General features: G+C 40.4%; 1 protein-coding gene across 1 annotated transcript in view; it reads right to left on the bottom strand.

Moving 5' to 3' along the window:
- Nucleotides 1-21,994, bottom strand: part of hcrtr2 (hypocretin (orexin) receptor 2) — an 86,343-nt gene extending 64,349 nt beyond the window's left edge. Inside the window, exon 1 of the mRNA XM_061910336.1 lies at nucleotides 20,759-21,994. Within this exon, the coding sequence (XP_061766320.1) occupies nucleotides 20,759-20,966 (208 nt within the window). The 5' untranslated portion in view covers nucleotides 20,967-21,994. The remainder of the gene's footprint in view (nucleotides 1-20,758) is intronic.
- Between the last annotated feature and the right edge of the window lie 692 nt (nucleotides 21,995-22,686).

Below are 22,686 nucleotides of genomic sequence, written 5' to 3'. Positions count from 1 at the left end.
TGTCACCTCTAAGCTTCAGCCTCGTGTCAGTGACCGTCAGTAGCAGCTAATCGGCTGATCTTAGGGATCAAGTGGGGCGGTAAGGCTGAAGGACATGGCACAGAGATGTATGGATACGCTGCGACACTCCACCCACATTTAATGCCAAACAAACACTTACCAATCGACGGATTTGAGTTGCTCCTGCTCATTTTACCGGAGATGCTACGACAGACATGGCGCAGAGATGTATAGATACCCTGCGAAACTAAGTGTTGGTTAGAAGGCGATCGCCGAATAGCTTCAATAGCTATTCGCTCAATAGCTTCAGTTTCTTCTTCAATTTCGTTTTCACTATCTGCCTCCACACTCCAACCATCCGTTTAAGCCGCTGATATACGAGTCTGAATCCGAGCTAATGTCACTAAATGACGTCACAGGAAAATGGACGATGGATTTAAAGATAGTGAAAATCAGTCAGTTTAAAGATTTTTTTCGGGATATTCCATGATGGGTAAAATTTTGAAAAAAACTTCTAAAAGTAAAATAAGCCACTGGGGACTGATTTTTATTGGTTTTAACCCTTCTGAAATTGTGATAATGTTCCCCTTTTAAGTACACACATAAGTAGACACAATTGTATAATTTTCCCAGGCTTTTTAGCACTTAGTGGATCAGGCATTGTACGTGTACAAGCAAAGTGTTCATCGTCAATTATCACCCATAAATCACTCTGACTAATCCTTATTATTTTTGAATCACGGAGGTGTAGACTGAAGAAGACAAGCCGGTTCTCAAGGGAGTTTTGTAAAAGAAGGGGGGGGGGCTTTTTGAGTGTCCATGTTCTGCCTATGTACTTAAAGTGAGTGTGGTAGAAAGGGAGAATCATCTTGTTGTTAGCCTTGGAACAGTCAGTCACTTTAGATATGTGTCACCACCTCTCATGAGATTTTGCACTCTTATTTCCAGGTTTTAAAAATAATCTATCTCTACAGGGATCAGGGCTCTGTCTAACCTCATGCATTTGTATGGCATTTCCTCATCATGGCATTATTAGAGTGTCATCGCCTCTGCATTTGAATGTCATCCATTTTTTTTGGACCGAGAACATCTTTTTTGAAAATGCAAGTCAAAGGATAGTTAGGGAAAGTATATACTCCTGGCAGAAAGGACCAAATTGTCTTGCATATACTTGCCAACCCTCCCGGATTTTCCGGGAGACTCCCGAAATTCAGCGCCTCTCCAGAAAAGCTCCCGAAATTTGGCGGAACTGCAGGACACGCCCCCTCCAGCTCCATGCAGACCTGAGTGGGGACAGCCTGTTTTCACTATATAAACAACTTGCCTGCCCAATCACGTTACAACATCTACGGATTTTAATAAAAAACTGCACACACAAGGAGACGAAGCAGAAGAACGAGGAAGTTACAGCCATGGCGACACCGTCTGTAATAGAGTGATTCTATGTTGTCTGTCACCATCTCCTGCGTTATGGGGTTGCTTTTTGATTGGTCAACGATTTATGTGGTGTTGCGCACCTGACGGCAAGTGACTCTCGCCAGTACGCGAATGGCAGAGCAAAGGTTACTCAAATAGTGAAAGTGTTGTTGTTTTTTCGTAACCAACAAGCACAGTACATTTAGAAGAATAACTGTGTTTTTATTACTGTGTATTTGATAGGTGCCGTCTGAAATTCAATTATTTATTTTATTTATATATGTAATATAATAAATACATATAGCTAGAATTCACTGAAAGTCAAGTATTTCATACATATACGAAGGTCCTGCAGTCCTGGGTTCAATTCCAGGCTCAGGATCTTTCTGTGTGGAGTTTGCATGTTCTCCCCGTGAATGCGTGGGTTCCCTCCGGGTACTACGGCTTCCTCCCACTTCCAAAGACATGCACCTGGGGATAGGTTGATTGGCAACACTAAATTGGCCCTAATGTGTGAATGTGAGTGTGAATGTTGTCTGTCTATCTGTGTTGGCCCTGCGATGAGGTGGCGACTTGTCCAGGGTGTACCCCGCCTTCCGCCCGATTGTAGCTGAGATAGGCGCCAGCACCCTCGGTAAAAAATGGATGGATGGATATATATATATATATATATATATATATATATATATATATATATATATATATATATATATATATATATATATATATTATATATGTATACATATATGTGAAATACTCGAGTTGGTGCCGCCCCAACCATGCCCCCTCTTAACACCACACCCCAACCACGCCCCGCCCCAAACAACAGACCCACCACCCCCACCCCCGACAACACCCCCCACTTCCGAAATTGGAGGTCTCATGGTTGGCAAGTATGGTGGTAATTTAAGAGCCAAATGTTTTCTGAGGTGGTACTTGATGAAAATGTTTGAGACCCACTGTTCAAGATCATTAGTGCGTGTGAGTAACAGGAGGAATAAATGATTTGCTGCCAACGGCTGGCTGACAATTATAAATGGCTCCAGGACACCCTGATTACAAGACAATGGGCCTTATCAACCTTTTGTAATAAAAGTTTGCTTGTATTCTAAGTCTAAGTCTATTCAATCACATGCAAACTTGATAGCACACTTAAAGCTGATCTATTAAGCTTGTGAGCTAACCTTTGCTTCTCATAAAGGGTAAATGCATCTCTGTCTGGACTGGAGCCTGCAGCGCCTCAGACTGGAAGTCTCACCAGAGAGTGGTGAAGAAAGCGGAAAAGATCATCAGGACTCCTCTTCCTCCTATCCAGGAGATTTTAAAAAGCCACTGCCTGACCAGGGCTTAGAAAATCTGCCGAGACTCCTCCCACCCCCACCAAGGACTGTTTTCACTGCTGGACTCTAGAAAAGAAGTTCCGCAGCCTCCGTTGCAGTACCCTCCAGGTTCTGTAGCAGCTTCTTCCCTCAGGCCATACGACTCTTGAACGCATCATAATAATCCCCTCAATTCCCCCCCAAAATGGATTAACCGGCTGAACTATAAAGATAATATAACATACATCCATAAATGTGGGTGCATATTCAAAAGTGCAATATATTTATCCGTACAGTAATCTATTTATTTATATCTGCACTTTATTGATTTTTTTATCCTACACTACCGTGAGCTAATGCAACAAAATGTTGTTCTTATCTATACTGTAAAGTTAAAATTTGAATTACAATAAAAAAGAAGTCTAAGAGTTAACTTGATAGCACACTGAAAACTGATCTACTAAGGTTGTGTGCTAACCTTTGCTTCTCATGGAGAGAAATCTACTCTCAAGCGGGCCAAACTGTTAAAATCCTGGCACGATAACCTAAAAATAAAGACAACTTCAGATTGTTTGCTTTGTTTAAAAATAAAACAAGTACATTCTGAAAAATGTACAAATCATAATGTTGTTGTTGTTTTTTTCCACTTACATGTTGCGGTTAATAGTATTCTATCTATATTCGTCATTATTTATATTTTCTGAATATCCATCCATCCATCCATTTTCTACCGCTTATTCCCTTTCGGAGTCGCGGGGGGCGCTGGCACCTATCGCAGCTACAATCGGGCGGAAGGCGGGGTACACCCTGGACAAGTCGCCACCTCATCGCAGTATTTTATGAATAAATTATGTGATAATGTTCACCAGTCAACTCATTGGTGTTCATTTTCAATCTATCGAGATAAAAAAGGTACATCAAAATTGGTTGTTATTTATGTAGTTTGTTCATTTTCCTCCACTGGTGCACTAACATCATGTGTTTGTTGTTTTTGTACATATGTAGCATCATCTACACACATTTGCTATTGTGACATCTAGTGGACACATTTAGAACAGCTGTTTCTTTCATTCAAAATTTCAGGAACATTTTTATACTTAGCAAATTCATCCCACTGGCCGGATAAAATCTGTTCGTGGGCCTGATCCGGCCCTCGGGCCATATGTTTGACACCCCTGTCATAAAGGGTAAATGCACTTTTTTATTTTTTTTTATTTTTGGCGATGATCCACATCCTTATGAGAGACATGAACACGTCTTTTTTTCCAATGCATTTTATCTTGTAAATTAACGTGAATAAACATCAGCTGACAATGACATCAGTGCGTCTTCTGCGCCTATAAAACCTATTAACAAACATGCAAAAAAAACGCCAACAATACTCCATTTAGATTTCATGAACATAATATAGCCAAGTCTTACCAATATTGATATAAGTGCAACGTTAAGGACCTACTTTTAGCGGCGAATTGATCACAGAGGGTCATACGGGTTGTATGGTATACCGATACTAGTATAGTACCGCGATGCTAATGAATCATATTCGGTACTATACCGCCTCTAAAAAGTACCAGTCCCCCACAGCCCCGTTGCCTGTCGTCGTCATGTCGTGTCATTGCTGGTTTTACGAGCATGTTCGGCAGCGCACAATCACAGAGTACTTACAAACAGACGCAGTGTGTGGACAGAAAAGGGAGAACGGACGCATTTTGGCTTAAAAAGTAACGATAAAGGTAAAGATATAACACTGAAATCCCTCAGGAGGAGGTGCTTTAAGACATGGCTAGCGAGCGAGCGGCTAAAGTCCATACGCAATCTGCAGTGTTGTAGCTACTTCTAAATAAAGTAAGTTTCTTACAAGTATCATCCCTGCAGGACGAGGAATTGTTAAACATGCTTCACTACACATTATAGTTCACCTGCGTCAAAATGTAAACAAACGGCATTGGTGAATGTACACCTAACATCCACTGTAATGATACCAAGTACAATAGCGTGTCTAGTCAATACTACTATGATTGCATCGATATTTTTTAGCATTACAATCTTTTTCGTTTTTAAAAAAATTATATTTTGTTTATACAAATAAACTCAGTAAATATGTCCCTGGACACATGAGGACATAAATTATGACCAATGTATGATCTTGTAACTACTTGGTATCGGATTGTTACTCTAATTTGTGATATTATCCAAAACTAATGTAAAGTATCAAACAAAAGAAGAATAAGTGATTATTACATTTTAAATGAAGTGTAGACAGAACATGTTAAAAGAGAAAATAAGCAGACATTAACAGTAAATGAAGAAGTAGATTAATCATTATTTTTTTCTACCACCTGTCCTTCATAATGTTGACAAAATAATAGATTCAAAATTGAAAATGACATACCTAATATGTTACTGCATATGTCAGCAGACTAAATTAGGAGCATTTGTTTGCTTACTTACTACTAAAAGACAAGTTGTCTTGTATGTTCTCCATTTTATTTAAGGACAAACTTGCTATAAGTAACATGTTTAATGTACCGTAGGATTTTTTTTTTGTTAAAATAAAGCCTAATAATGCAATTTTTCATGGTCCCCTTTATTTAGAAAAGTAGCGAAAAAGTACCAAAAAGCATCGAAATACATTTTGGTATCTATACAACACTTTACTGCTATATTGACATCATCAGCCGGAGAGCTGCTCTCTCGCCTCTGGGCTTGTGAAAGTTAAACATGCCCCTCACTTAGATAGTAGAATGACGTTGCCCTAAACCGAGAAGTTGGTCAACTTTGACATCCAACACAGACCCAGCGATGGCGAGAAAGACACAACAATGACAGGAAGATATGAACATGTGCAAACTTGATAGCACACGCAAAACAGATCTGCAAAATGTGTGCAAAATGGATTACGTCTGTTAAAGGGGAACATTATCACAATTTCAAAAGGGTTAAAAACAATAAAAATCAGTTCCCGGTGGCTTGTTTTATTTTTTGAAGTTTTTTTCAAAATGTTTCCGGTCCCGGGATGTCCCTAAAAAAAGCTTTAAAGTGCCTTATTTTAGCTCTCTGCGAAGACACTGTTCAATTTCCTGTGACGTCACACAATGCTGCCAATGTAAACAAACAATGGCGAATAGCACAGCAAGATATAGCGACATTAGCTCGGATTCAGACTCGGATTTCAGCGGTTTAAGCGATTCAACAGATTACGCATGTATTGAAACAGATGGTTGGAGTATGAAAGTATTGAAGAAGAAACTAAAGCTATTGAGCGAATAGCTATTGACGCTATTCATAGCCATAGCATGGCCGAATAGCTGCGTTAGCATCGCCGGTAAAATGTGCAGACCAAACGATCAGGACTTTCGCATCTTGTGACACTGGAGCAACTTAAATCCTTCGGATGGTAAGTGTATTTTTCGCATTAAATGTGAGTGGAAGGAAACGTAATATAGTTGCAAATGCATCTGCAGGTTATCCATACATCTCTGTGCCATGTCTGATTTAGCAGCGGCACTAAATAGCATGTTAGCCTTGATTAGCGTAGCATGTTAGCATCGATTAGCTGGCAGTCACGCCGCGACCAAATATGTCTGATTAGCACATAAGTCAACAACATCAACAAAACTCACCTTTGTGATTTTGTTGACTTTATCGTTGCAAATGCATCTGCAGGTTATCCATACATCTCTGTGCCATGTCTGATTTAGCACCGCCAGTAAATAGCATGTTAGCATCGATTAGCGTAGCATGTTAGCATCGATTAGCTGGCAGTCACGCCGCGACCAAATATGTCTGATTAGCACATAAGTCAACAACATCAACAAAACTCACCTTTGTGATTTTGTTGACTTTATCGTTGCAAATGCATCTGCAGGTTATCCATACATCTCTGTGCCATGTCTGTCATCGTCGGTAAAATGTGCAGACACTCCGGCACATTCAATGGGGGTCTGGCGGCAGATTTCTTGCCAATTTCGCATCTTCAGTGCAACTTGAATCCCTCCCTGTTAGTGTTGTTACACCCTCCGACAACACACCGACGAAGCATGATGTCTCCAAGGTTCCAAAAAATGGTCGAAAAAACAGAAAATAACAGAGCTGAGACCCGGTGTTTGCAATGTGTTGAAAATGAAAATGGCGGCTGTATTACCTCGGTGACGTCACGTTCTGACGTCATCGCCAAAAGAGCCATAAAGAGAAAGGCGTTTAATTCGCCAAAATTCACCCATTTAGAGTTCGGAAATCGGTTAAAAAAATATATGGTCTTTTTTCTGCACCATCAAGGTATATATTGACGCTTACATAAGTCTGGTGATAATGTTCCCCTTTAAATGAGCAGAATAAGGCGTGCAATCCATTTTGCGAATCTCTTTGTTATTGCAAAATGCTTAATATATGCTGATCATTAAAACGCCCACAATATTTGGAGGAGAAGGTGCAAATATATTCAACAGCACATGCAATGTGATTGATCAACACTCATCACTGTTTTGGGAGCACTTTTTAGCATGTTATTTAGCACGTGTGGGATGGAGGTGCAAACTGACGCATACGCGCACCGCCGTGAGAAAGGAGGGGCAAAACAGACTTTTGACAGAGAACCCCCCCCCCCTACCCACGTGTCTTTCTGTCAAGGCGTGGACTTTGGAAGGGTTTGTTTTCCAGTGGTGCAATACGATTGGAGCGGACACAGCGTGAAGGTAAGGACATCTTTTAATTTAATCAAAATAAGAACAAATGAAAAGCGCTCACAAGAGGAGGTATGAAAACTTGACTATGAAAACAAAACTTGCACTAAGGCTAAACTATGGTCGTTAGACAAAAACTAGCACCATGGCATGAATAACAAAAACTTACTTTGAACAAGAAAGTAACCTGGGTCATCGGCATGGAAGACATAGAAGGTGATAGATGGTGTGTAGGGGTTGTTGTCGCCAGGCTGACTACATGGCAACTACAGGTTTAAATAATGCTGTGGTGATTAGTGAAAACAGGTGCGTGACTCAAAATGTGAAACAGGTGAAACTAATGGTTGCTATGGTGACAAAACAGGAGTGAAAAAGCATGAACTGAGTGTACAAAAAAACAAACAGAACATGGCTTAAACAAAAACATGATCACAGACATGACACTTTTCACATATTTGGACCGACAAAAATAAAAATAAAATTATTTGACATATAATGTATATTCAGCAGATTCCTTTAAAAATGTTATTGCTGCTGGATGAATTAAGGTCTGATTAAAATGAATTCAATTAATGCATTTTGGTGTCTGTTGGCATTTTTTTTTTTTAATGTTGTTCTTTTTTTTAAATTTAGGAAACAGTCATACTATTGAGGACTTGAAAATACATATAATGTCAGACTTGGTGTGGTTTACTGGGATGTTGACTACATGAAAAGGCATCTTTCATTATTCATTTTCTTGCGTTTGAGGAGATCAAGACGCACAAATGCGCTGGTGATGCAATCCACAGCCTCTCGCACAGAAATAAATGTCAGTGTGCATATATTTATGTTGTCTGGATTGCGATCCAGAAAAGGTGTTACGGATTATACACGTGTGCCGCCGGTTCAGCACAGGTGACGTGAATGTGCAGAAAATGAGTGTCTTTGTGGCGACTCATTTACCATATTTTCCAGACTACAAGGCGCACTTAAAATGTTTTGTTTTTTTTCCCTCAAACTCGACAGTGCGCCTTATAATCTGGCGTGTCTAATGTAAGGAATACCTTTGGTTGAGCTTACCCACCTCGAAGCTATTTTATTTGGTACATGGTGTAATGATAAGTGTGACCAGTAGATGGCAGTCAAACATAAGAGATAAGTGTAGGCTGCACTATGATGGCAATATGACTCAAGTAAACAACACCAATATTGTATTTGTTCCATTGAAAATATGGAACATTACACATGGCGCACAAAAATCTATCACAATGTTTTAGTACGACTTTAGTAGGCTATGAAGTCATACTACTTGATGGATTGAACTATGTTTCAACATACAAGTATTATTATGGTGTGTGTGAGACTTGCTGGGCATAGTGATGCCGGATTCGTTCTTTCGTGGATGCGTTCGGGTAAGAACACAGCGTAAGGTAAGAAATAAAGATTGATTTAACTAATAAAACAGGCTAGAACAAAAACACTGGTGCTAAGCAGATAAGGAAAACAAAAGGCACTGGCATGGGAGCTAGGGAAACAAACAGAAACACTACACTTGGCACAAAGGCACAAAAAGGCAAAACAAAAACTACCGGACCATATCAGTGTGTGTTTCAGGTAAGACATATTTGGCATTTTATTTTGCAATATTATGCAAAAGCAACTTTTCTTACTTTCTGGTACCTGCTGATCTGTGTTTGGGATCTGCATAAATCCTGAAATATTGCATGTGCCCGCCTTTGAAGTCTGTGCAGACGCCGTAGTCAATGAGCTTCTTCTTTTTCTCTATTTTCTTGTTATGGAACTTTCATCCAGGCTTCACGGTGGCAGAGAGGTTAGTGCGTCTGCCTCACAATAAGAAGGTCCTGCGGTCCTGGGTTCAATCCCAGGCTCGGGATCTTTCTGTGTGGAGTTTGCTTGTTCTCCCCGTGAATGCGTGGGTTCCCTCCGGGTACTCCGGCTTCCTCCCACTTCCAAAGACATGCACCTGGGGATAGGTTGATTGGCAACACTAAATTGGCCCTAGTGTGTGAATGTGAGTGTGAATGTTGTCTGTCTATCTGTTTTGGCCCTGCGATGAGGTGGCGACTTGTCCAGGGTGTACGCCGCCTTCCGCCCGGTTGCAGCTGAGATAGGCGCCAGCGCCCCCCGCGACCTCAAAAGGGAATAAGCGGTAGAAAATGGATGGATGGATGGAACTTTCATCCTCCACTGTTGCCATTTCTAATATAAAGTAGTGTAAACTTTTTACTTATATCCATCAGTAAACTCGACATGAAAGCGCTAAAACATACCGGTGTAGTGAGTTTACATAATTCACGCAAAGACAGGGACACATTTCCAGTGTTGTTGTTTCCGGATGAGGAGATGCTGCCTTGAATGTCATTAAAACACTTAGCTCCATCTTTTGACACTTCTTCCACTACCGTCCTTGCATGCTACACCAAAGATGATGGCGAAAAGTCGCCGTCGAAGGTGAGCCACGTAAATAAGACCGCCCACAAAACGGCGCGTCCTGAAGCAAATGTCAGAAAGCGGCTTGAAGATGATCTGTAAAACAGAACCTATGCAACATTTTGACCAAATAACTACCATCACATATAATGTAAACCACAAGGAAGTGTTTTCCATTTCGAAAAAAAAAATAATAATATGATTCCTCTAATGCACCCTATAATCCGATGCGCCTTACATATGAAAAAAGATCAAAAACAGACCATTTATCGGGAGTGCGCCTTTTAATAACTTATTGTAATAATAAATTATTGTAATAATAAATAATAATTTAATGGCAATAAAATCCATTCAATTATATTCTATTCTAATCCGTTGCGCCTTATGGTCCGTAAAATACGGTAAATATGGCGTTCTGCACCACTTTTAAATTGTATACGCAGTGTTAGTAGATCACACTCAACATGCCCACTAATCGTTTACATTATTTTATGTTTTTGCACACGCTTGTTACCGTGTGGTATTCGGATCTTCGTGAATCAGGCCCTATGTGTTTGTTGTCTCATGAGGTCTGTCATGAGTAGTAATGAGTGTTGTTGAAGGGAAAAGTGACCGTTGTGCCGTGTCGTATGCTTATAATGAGCAAAATACGTAAATATAAAACGTAATTATGAACGTGTCTGTTAGTACATAACATAATTACCTAGTGTGTATATAAAACATTGGAGGTGGTATTCTCGGTAAAGAAGCTGGGTATTATTTTTGACCCAACTCTCTCCTTTGAGTCACACTTCAAGAGTGTTACCAAAACGGCCTTCTTTCATCTCCGTAATATCGCTAAAATGTGTTCCATTTTGTGCACTAGCGACATTGAGATCATTATTCATGCGTTCGTTACGTCTCGTCTCGATTACTGTGAAGTGAATTGTGACGTGAATTATATTTATGTAGCGCTTTTTCTCTAGTGACTCAAAGCGCTTTACATAGTGAAACCCAATATCTAATTTCTACATTTAAACCAGTGTGGGTGGCACTGGCAGCAGGTGGGTAAAGTGTCTTGCCCAAGGACACAATGGCAGTGACTAGGATAACGGAAGCGGGAATCGAACCTGAAACCCTCAAGTTGCTGACACACCGCTCTACCAACCGAGCTATACCGCCCCAACGTATTATTTTCAGGTGTCAATGTGTCTAGCATTAAAATAATACAGTTGGCACAAAATGCGGCTGTTAGACTTTTGACAAGAACAAGAAAGTTTGATCACATTACGCCTGTACTGGCTCACCTGCACTGGCTTCCTGTGCACTTAAGATGTGACTTTAAGGCTTTACTCAAGGTTTTCATCTTGGACACAGTATATAATCCTCTATATTGGCAGACACATTCATTTAATATAAATTTAATTCCAAGAAATTATACAATATTTTTGCACCACAAATGCTGGCTTACTCTAATAAAAATGCCATGTTTGTTATAAATACAGTTAAAATAAAAAGAAAAGAAAAAAAGAGTGGCTTCTGCTGGAGGGACCTGTGTCTGCTAGCCTGAGCGCCCCCACTTCTCCCAGTGTGGCGATTCAGAGTACTGCTCAGGCATTGAACTGCAAGTTGACAATATATCGCCCCTTACCTTGAGGCAGAGGTACTTGCTGCCTCATGGCCTGCCTTTTCTCCGTGGCAACAAGCATGCGCCCCCTCGCACGCACGCCCAATACACACTGCGTGTAGCCGTGGAGGCACCGCCTGCGTCTGCCTCACTTCTCGTCTACCGCGTTGCTTTGATCAGGAAACAAAATTTTCTGCGATTTTGACCATGAAAATGACCAAAATATACAGGAACCACACCAAAATCACATAGAAAGCATAAACCAAAAGAGAAATATTAAAACGTATTTTATTTTATTACTTTGTTTTGGAGCATCTCATGGTTAAGCCACCTGGTGGCAGGGGAGGCACTGCCTCTCTTGCCTCCCCTGACTGCACGTCACTGGCGCTTTTCTACCTTCAAGGTACTCAAAGGGTTTTGACACTATTTCCACGTTCACCCATTCACACACACATTCCCATCATAACAATAACAACACAGGTATGACTGGAAGAAACTGGTCAGGACAGTCCTGATTCATATAATGTATTCTCTTCTGTCCCAATCTGCTTATTATTTATGGGACGGCGTGGCGCAGTGGGAGAGTGGCCGTGCGCAACCCGAGGGTCACTGGTTCAAATCCCACCTAGAACCAACCTCGTCACGTCCGTTGTGTCCTGAGCAAGACACTTCACCCTTGCTCCTGATGGGGGCTGGTTAGCGCCTTGCATGGCAGCTCCCTCCATCAGTGTGTGAATGTGTGTGTGAATGGGTAAATGTGGAAGTAGTGTCAAAGCGCTTTGAGTACCTTGAAGGTAGAAAAGCGCTATACAAGTACAACCCATTTATTTATTTATTTATTTATTAAAGCTTCAATCAATCAAACAACCCATAGATGGTTGGTATCGGCATGATTGGGGCATCCCTACTTTCTAGTGAATTTTGGAATGTGGTTTACATCTTCTGCTATTAATAAGATATTGAAAGCTTTTGTCAATAAATATGCTGTTTGGAACAATTTCCCTTGTGGATCAATAAAGTTTGTTTAAGTCTAAGTCAATGACTGTTGAAATGAGCTTGTTCTTTATGACTTTTCAAAACACGGTTGCAAATTGTATCTCCGTGACTCCCCGCACATAATATGCATCATTTTAAATAAAAATACTGTTTGCAACTCCAAGCATGGTTTTAAAATATAGATATAAGTCCACAAGAAAACACATTAATTGGCACCCAAGCGCATTTCAGCTGAGTTGTCGCATTCTGACATGTCTTTTGCTCAGTGAATGGTGTGAGTGAGCTACTGGATTTACATCAAATATTCCAGCAGCGGCCGCTGGTGCCTCACAATACGAAGGTCCTGGGTTCAATCCCCAGACTGAGGGTCTTTCTGTGTGGAGTTTGCATGTTCTCCCCGAGTACTCCGGCTTCCTCCCACCCCCAAACACATGCACCTGGGGATAGGTTGATTGGCAACACTAAATTGGCCCTAGTGTGTGAATGTGAGTGTGAATGTTGTCCGTCTATCTGTGTTGGTCCTGCGATGCGGTGGCGACTTGTCCAGGGTGTATAACGCCTTCCACTCCAATGCAGCTGGGATAGGCGACCCAGAGAGGTACACGCAGTAGAAAATGGACGGATGGATGCAAGCAGCGCTCATCAAAACAAAGCCTGGGAGACATGTTTGAATATACTGTGTAATCATGTGTGAATATATAATCACCTGTGAGCAGTGTTCATGAAAACGATTTTAGAAAACTATATTTATATAAACACATACAAACCCCGTTTCCATATGAGTTGGGAAATTGTGTTGGCTGTAAATATAAACAGAATACAGTGATTTGCAAATCCTTTTCAACCCATATTCAGTTGAATATGCAACAAAGACAACATATTTGATGTTCAAACTCATAAACTTATTTTTTTTTTTTTTAGCAAATAATAATTAACTTAGAATTTCATGGCTGCAACACTTGCCAAAGTAGTTGGGAAAGGGCATGTTCACCACTGTGTTACATCACCTTTTCTTTTAACAACACTCAATAAACGTTTGGGAACTGAGGAAACTAATTGTTGAAGCTTTGAAAGTGGAATTCTTTCCCATTCTTGTTTGATGTACAGCTTAAGTTGTTCAACAGTCCGGGGCCTTGTGGTCGTATTTTACGCTTCATAATACGCCACACATTTTCGATGGGAGACATGTCTGGACTGCAGGCGGGCCAGGATAGTACCCACACTCTTTTACTACAAAGCCACGCTGTTGTAACATGTGGCTTGGCATTGTTTTGCTGAAATAAGCAGGGGCGTCCATGATAACGTTGCTTGGATGACAACATATGTTGCTCCAAAATCTGGATGGACCATTCAGCATTAATGGTGCCTTCACAGATGTGTAAGTTACCCATGCCTTGGGCACTAATACACCCCCATACTATCACAGATGCTGGCTTTTGAACTTTTCATCTATAACAATCCGAATGGTTATTTTCCTCTTTGTTCCGGAGGACACTTTGGCCACAGTTTCCAAATATAATTTGAAATGTGGACTCATCAGAACACAGAACACTTTTCCACTTTGCATCAGTCCATCTTAGATGAGCTCGGGCCCAGCTAAGCCGGGGGCGTTCCTCAGTGTTGTTGATAAATGGCTTTGGCTTTGCATAGTAGAGTTTTAACTTGCACTTACAGATGTAGCGACCAACTGTAGTTACTGACAGTGGTTTTATGAAGTGTTCCTGAGCCCATGTGGTGATATCCTTTACACACTGATGTTGGTTTTTAGATTAGATTAGATTAGATAGTACTTTATTAATTCCGTCAGGAGAGTTCCTTCAGGAAAATTACAATTTTCAGCACAATCCCATTCAAGATCAGACAAACATTACAGGGAGACAGAACAGGATCGCTGACGGGTCTGCCGGCTTCCAGCGCCCCTTACAAAAAAAGATGAAATACAGGTAAAAAATCGGTCTTAGCCTGGGCCTTGGAGAGGGTGTACAGACTGAGGCCAAGGGAAAAAAAACAAAAACAACAACAACTCATAGCCATAGTACACATCCCTCTTACATGTGTGTAAGAGGGAAACATCAAACATCAAAGAACACAGAGGACATTAAAGACATTAAAGCAGCAGATACAAGCAGACACTTCTACATACAGCTATGAATAAAAAGTAAAAGAAACATATACACTGTGGTGTTTTTGATGCAGTACCGCCTGAGGGATCAAAAGGTCCGTAATATCATCGCTTACGTGCAGTGATGTCTCCAGATTCTCTGAACCTTTTGATGATTTTACGGACCGTAGATGGTAAAATCCCTAAATTCCTTGCAATAGTTTGTTGAGAAATGTTCTAAAACTGTTCGACAATTTGCTTACAAAGTGCTGACCCTCGCCACATCCTTGCTTGTGAATTACTTAGCATTTCATGGAAGTTGCTTTTATAGCCAATCATGGCACCCACCTGTTCCCAATTAGCCTGCACACCTGTGGGATGTTCCGAATAAATGTTTGATGAGCATTCCTCAACTTTATCAGTATTTATAGCCACATTTCCCAACTTTTTTGTCACGTGTTGCTGGCATCAAATTCTAAAGTTAATGATTATTTGATTTTTTTTTTATATTTATTAGTTTTAACATCAAAGATGTTGTCTTTGTAGCATATTCAACTGAATATGGGTTGAAAATTAATTGCAAATCATTGTATTCCGTTTATATTTACATCCAACACAATTTCCCAACTCATATGGAAACGGGGTTTGTATATGAGTAATATAATCAATCAATTGTATGTACGTTACAACGCCGTTACAGATGTGTTTGATGTAACGTGGCACGCTACTTTTGACGTGGTTGTATGTCAACATAACAGCGTCAGAAGCACAGCAAGTTCAGTGCAAGAAATATGTTTTCAACAACCAGCATCCCACTAAACTGAAGTTGATATCAAATAGAAGGAGGCGACATCATACAGCAAATAATAATAATACACACACTCATAGACACTACTACTATGTGGGAATAACAAACAGGGAATCAATGATTGAAGTGACAAGCTTGCAATCCCCCAATGCTCTTTTTTTGACAGGAAGAGATGACAGCCGTCGATTTGTTATCAACCAGAGGTAACAACCCAATCCAGGAAAATGATTCAACTGCTGCTGTTGTATCAAAAAGTGATTCTGTGCCACGGGAGCGCACACCGCTTGTTAAAGCTGCACTGCTGGGGCTTCTTCTGTCCGCAACTCATTACCACATTTAAGACGAACACATTATATCCGTTGTTATTGTTAACGATATGTGTTGGAAATTATTCAAGCCTTTATTGTGTCTTTAAAAATGCCAATATTGGCCTGCTCTGTGGTATTCATGTTATTGTAAAGAACTGGTATTGATCCGATGTTCTTGATTAGAAGCTTGAACTTAGACATAGACAAATTTTAATGATCCACAAGGGAAAATGTTCCACACAGTATGTACAGTATGCTCCAGACTGTAAAAACTGAAATCTAAGTAAGATTTAATATCTCAAATAACGGTGATATTTGCTTATTTTATGTCTGATAAGATAATTATCCATCCATTTTCTACCGCTTAATCCCTTTTGGGGTCGCGGGGGGGCGCTGGTGCCTATCTCAGCTACAATCGGGCAGAAGGCGGGGTACACCCTGGACAAGTCGCCACCTCATCGCAGGGCCAACACAGATAGACAGACAACATTCACACTCACATTCACACACTAGGGCCAATTTAGTGTTGCCAATCAACCTATCCCCAGGTGCATGTCTTTGGAAGTGGGAGGAAGCCGGAGTACCCGGAGGGAACCCACGCATTCACGGGGAGAACATGCAAACTCCACACAGAAAGATCCCGAGCCTGGATTTGAACCCAGGACTGCAGGAACTTCACTAAGCAGATTTTATGTTAGAGTGTTTTTCTTGTTTTAAGGGTTTTGGTCCTAAATGATCTCAGTAAGATATTACAGGTTGTAGCTGAGATGCCATGACCTATATTGAGTAAAACATGCTTGGAACTAGAATATCAACTGTTGCAAAGCTGTGTCAACAACACCCACAAGTATAAAAGTACTTTTTTAAAGTAATATTTTCTTTCTTTATGTCAAGATAATGCCACTAGCATTTACTTAATTTAGGAATATTTTTCAACATATTGAGCAAAAAGGTCTCATATTTTTTTTCTACCAAGAAAAATGCACTTGTTATTAGTGATAGTATACTTATTTTAAGGTATTTTTAAATCATTGAGGTTAGCTAATTTTACTTGTTTGGGAAAGTCTTGACAAGCCAAATTTTCTTGTTCTATTGGCAGATAATTTTGCTCAGTTCAAGTAAAATACCCCTCGTTTTTGTATTTTTTTTCTTGTTTTTGAAGACTGACTTTTTGCAGTGTGCACTACATACAATATTAACTGTTTTTTCTTCATGCACATAATAAGTGTAAAGTGTTTGGATGTATTCATTAAATCAATGTATTCAAAGCAATATTTAGATATTGACGCATCTTAACAGTATTAGTGCATCAGTGACAATTATATATTTAAAATATAGTTGTGGTGGGCGTGGCCTGCCCACCTGCGGCGAAGTTGGTTGTGTGGCAGGGCCGGCTTCGAGATTGGCGACAGGTGAGTGGATGACACAGCTGGAAGTGTTTGTCTAATCACCTGTCGCTCTGTTAAAGGCAGTGGTCGGGAAGCAGAAGTGGTTGGAGTTGGAGCACTCGCGAGACACACACATGACAAAGACAATTGCTGGAGAGCACAAAGGAAAGACAATTGCTGAAAAGCAGAAAATACCAATTGAAAAATAAACCTTGTCGAACTTTGAAAGCCTGTCATGTCAGTTCTTGGTGGTCCCGAGGACCCGGAAGCAGCAGGCTTCTAGAATAGTCTATAATGTAATGCTTACTTGTGGAAAGCTGAAAGCTGTTGATGTGTTCAAGTACCCTTTTTGAAATGTGGAAATCACCCTTCTAAAAACATTTTTGGCCATGTAGATTTCTAGCTCCCCGTTTTGCCAGCTTATTTATATTATTGTAGTCCAACAAGTGTTGAATATATTTCATCAGTAGAAGATAAGTATTTGATATACTGAAAAAAAATTTGTTTCAGTGTGGTACTTTTCATGCCTTTCCCTACAGTTCAGTATAAACATTATTGTCATTTACTGAGTCTAACTCGGTGAGCAGTTCTCCCGGTGACTGCGTGGATTCTCTCCAGGTACTCCGGCCTTCTCCTACCTCCAAAGATATGCACCTGTGGATCGATTGACTGGCAACACTAAATTGGCCCGAGTTTGTGAATGTGAGTGTGATTTTTTTCTGTCTATTTGTGTTGGCCCTGCGGTGAACTGGCGACTTGTCCGGGGTGGGTGCTCCAGCCCCCGCCCCCCCCCCCTGAGAGGTACAAGCCGTAGAAAATGACTGGATGGATGGAGGTAATTTAGTAACTTATGCAGAGATAAAATGTGTCAATATAAAAAATTATACTATACATTTATTGATGATGGGGCCGTATAGCTCGGGTGGTAGAGTGGCCGTGCCAGCAACTTAAGGGTTCCAGGTTCGATCCCCACTTCCGCCATCCTAGTCACTGCCTTTGTGTCCGTGGGCAAGACACTTTATCCACCTGCTCCTAGTGCCACCCATACTGATTTAAATATAACTTAGATATTGGGTTTCACTATGTAAAAGTACTTTGAGTCACTAAAGAAAAGTGCTATATAATTGCCCTTCACATATTATGATGTGTTAGTTTGACCCCAATGTCTTAGACCAGTGATTCTCAAACTGTAAATGTACACGAGCTCCATCTAGTGGTATACCAAATAATCACTTAATTATGTGCCGTTAGTTTTTTTGATTCATTATTTAAGTACAATGTATTTTTTCGTCCTATAGTCAGTCACAGTGTTACTGTTCAAACTGTGTGTAATGTTACAGTTGTTATGATGGAGTTTCCCCAAGATGCAGACGGAACTCCAGGGGCAGCGTGCATGTAGGAAAATCATTTATTTTCCATAAATGCAAAATGCAGGAAAGCTTGCAGATAGCACGGAAGCTACGGCGAAGCTTGGGAAAGGAATCAAAAAGTCATTCGAACGTAATTGTTGTGTGAAGCAAACAAGACAGCAAGACCGAGTGTGGCGAAAGGCAGGAATAAATAACTCTGATTAGTGCTTGGGAGCAGGTGAGCGTCCCAAACATTATTCAGAGGCAGGCGAAAATAATCAGCACTTATGGCAACTAAGAAAGACAAACCCAGGGGTGCTGAAAACAGAACTAATGGGGTCAAACGAAAATAAAACGGGTCATAACAACAATGGCCAAAAATATTAAATATACTTGTTAAATAAAACCGCTGCCTTATTTTAAATGAATACTTAGGCTCATTACGCTACTGTATTTCAATGTTGGTTGTTATGGTGGCACTTGGACAGCCAAGAAAAAGTTCGACAACCACTGTTTTAGACAATGCAACACTCAATACACTCAAGGCAACTGGTAGTGATCTCACACATTAAGTTTGTTTACACAAATCAAAACAAAGAAATACAATTTTCAGTCTGTTATCACTTGCGCTATTATCGAAGTCGCACACTGGAATGCCGGAGAGAGGCCGGGGTACACCCTGGACTAAAAACCGTGGCATCGAAGGCTGTGTTACAAATAACAAGATCTAGTAATAAGTGCAAATTTGCAAAATGTTTACCAATGAACATTTGGTTGAATGTGTTCAACCTAAAAATCACAGCAATGTGATGCATTGCTTGATGTATACAACACACTTGTGATTGACTGACTGTCACTCACACTTCCATTTGTGCAGGTTTTCATGCGCCACTCAAAGAAAGACAGACACAACAGTAGAGAAATTGCATATGGAAAATTGGCGGGTATAAATGAGGCTACAGCTGCAGTAAATGGAAAGCAATTCTTGGTAAATGAGGATATTGTCGATGGAGATCGCATCATCCATATAGGAAGAAGACAAGCTTGGTGATAATCACACGGTAACTAGTACATATTATCTTAGAATACACTTCATTGGGAAAAACCTATTGCAAGAGTTGTATCAAAATGTCTGCTTTTGCAAAGGTAATAAATAACGTATCCTTTTGATTGACCCTGTTGTGATAATTTATCATTAAAAAGAAGCATTCAAATCATCAAAATGGTGTATGATTAGGGTTTAATGTAAAAAATCATATTGTGTAGGATTTGACTGCAAAATATGGAAAATGTGTGCAAGTGGCACCTGTTACATGCACTTCAGCAATTTAATTTAACATACATACATACATGCATACATACATACATACATACATATGTACGTATGTACATACATACATACAATATATACATACATACATACATACATACAAACAAACAATAAATACATACATACAATACACACATACATACATACATACATACATACATAGTTTTTTTGCACTGAAGTTGACACTGAGATAGGCTCCAGCGACCCTTAAAAGGGACAAGCGGTAGAAAATGGATGGCTGGATGGATGAAGTTGACGCTCATGTTCCTCGCCATGAGTCATACATACATACATACATACATACATACATTACATACATACATACATACATACAATATATACATACATACATACTATATATACATACATACATACATACATACCATACAATAAATACATACATACATACATACATACATACATAGTTGTTTTGCACTGAAGTTGACACTGAGATAGGCTCCAGCACAACCCCGCAACCCTTAAAAGGGACAAGCGGTAGAAAATGGATGGCTGGGTGGATGAAGTTGACGCTCATGTTCCTCGCCATGAGTCATACATACATACATACATACAATACATACATACATACAATATATACATACATACATACATACAAACATAGTTTTTTTGCACTGAAGTTGACACTGAGATAGGTTCCAGCACAACGCCGCGACCCTTAAAAGGGACAAGCGTTAGAAAATGGATGGCTGGATGGATGAAGTTGACGCTCATGTTCCTTGCCATGAGTCATACATACATACATACATACATACATACATACATACATACATACATACTATATATACATACATACATACATACCATACAATAAATACATACATACATACAATAAATACATACATACATACATACAAACATAGTTTTTTTGCACTGAAGTTGACACTGAGACAGGCTCCAGCACAACCCCGCGACCCTTAAAGGGACAAGCGGTAGAAAATGAATGGCTGGATGGATGAAGTTGACGCTCATGTTCCTCGCCATGGGTCAAATAACGAACCTACCGAGAGAGTTGCCAATGAGTGAGACGAAGAAGACGATGATGTAGGCCACAATGAGGACCCACTCGTACTGTTTGGGGTGCAGGTACTCCGTCCAGATGTATCGCAAAAGTTCATCGTCGTCCACCGTGGAAAGTGCGGGGTGCAATTCCGTGCTGTTGGAATCATGGGCGGAAAAACACTCCTCACAGGTGAAATCAGCCCCCGACATGATTCGGTGTGTTTGTAAAATTGTCCTTGATGGCTTCTCACTCGGCTGAGCACTGAATGAAGGAGAGAGACGCCAGCATCACAATCAACGTGTGGGGCTGCTGTTGCTCACCCACATCTTTTTCTTCCCCTCTCTCTCTCTCTCTTTCTTTCTCCCTCTCTCTTCTCTTTTCTCTCCCTCTGCGTCCCCAGCAAAGTACAAAGAGCAGATAAGCCATTTTGCACTTAACCTTGTCCTTGCCACTTTGAAACCATACCAGATTGTTACACCAAACTGCTAATTATTGCTGTAAATTGCTTTTAAAATTACAACTCCTACAAGTACTCTTTTGACAATTCAGTATCTTCAAAATGTCCCCTGAAGTACCTACTGGTATGTTGTAAACCAGGGGTGTCGAAGTTATCTATGATGTTTGATTAGTATTAGAACCGGTCCGCAGGCTACAGCCGCCTGCTGCTGTTTTGCATGCGCCAATAGTGTTGTGGCACATGCGCAGTCTGCGTCTCCCTCCTCTGCGGGACCACCCAGAGGACCCGCTGACAGACCACCCGGACACGCCCCCCCGCTCATGCTTATCGCAGCACGCCCACGCAACTTCAAGCCTGCAGACGATCAGTCAACCTGCACACCTGTGACTGATGATGCTAAGCTGTACAAAGGGACCAGTGGACCCAAGGATCTGCGCGGGAACTTAGTTCTCAAATGGTGTACCGTAAGCCTGATGTTCGCTGACCGTTGTTGTGTTTCCCTCCGTGATTCTGGGTTTCACTATGTAAAGCGTTTTGAGTCACTAGAGAAAAGCGCTATATAAATATAATTCACTTCACTTCACGTCCGTGTTGCTCTCCCGCAGAATCTCCCCCCTTCGAGATCGTCTGTTTCCCCCTGGGTTTTTGGACTGCTTTCCTCAATTCCTGACCTTGGCCTGAACACGGATCTTGCCTTTTCTCTCCGGCCCTGAATGATCATCTGCCTGCCTCTCGAACTGTTCATTCCTTCGCTCTCTACAACACTTGGTAACACACACTTCAGTTAATTTACACACTTAGTCTTACACCATACACTCTTGAGTTTTTGTCACACTTCATTTCCTTGGTTTTAGTCGTTAGTATTGTTTAGTATCCTTATTATATATATATATATTTACCATATGTATAATAAATTATTGAACATTACCGCCACCTGGTGTCTGTTTGCCGTCACTGCTCCTAGTAAACTATAACAAATAGTCCATCAGTGTTGGCGCCAGGAATTTTCAAAATGGGGTCCCTGGGAGCCCATCAAGTCATAAAAATGGGGTCCCATAGTAAATTTTTGAGGTCCCACTTTTTTGTAATGGTTTTTAATACAAATGATAAATGTATGCATTATCCTGTTATATCTCACTTTTTATATTGTGTTTTGGAAAAAGGTTGTCATAAACGTTACTTAATTAATTTTTTTTAAATATACAAAAGAAAACACATTTTTATGCATGTGTAAATGTATTCATTCCCTTTCTAATTTCCTTCATGGATCTAAGCTTTACCGCTGCCGGTATTTATTTCTATATTTTTTGTGGAATATTTTCAGATTGTGTTTGTTTCAATACTTAAGGGTTGCACAGATTTTCCTCCATGCAACCCCTAAACTAAAATGAGTTTGACCCCCCTGTTGTAAACTGATAGCTTTATAATAGATCAGGGGTGTCCACACTTTTTCTGCAGGCGAGCTACTTTTC

Source organism: Nerophis ophidion, linkage group LG09, assembly GCF_033978795.1.
Source record: "Nerophis ophidion isolate RoL-2023_Sa linkage group LG09, RoL_Noph_v1.0, whole genome shotgun sequence".
NCBI lineage: Eukaryota > Metazoa > Chordata > Actinopteri > Syngnathiformes > Syngnathidae > Nerophis > Nerophis ophidion.
This window is presented reverse-complemented; position numbering and strand designations above follow the sequence as displayed.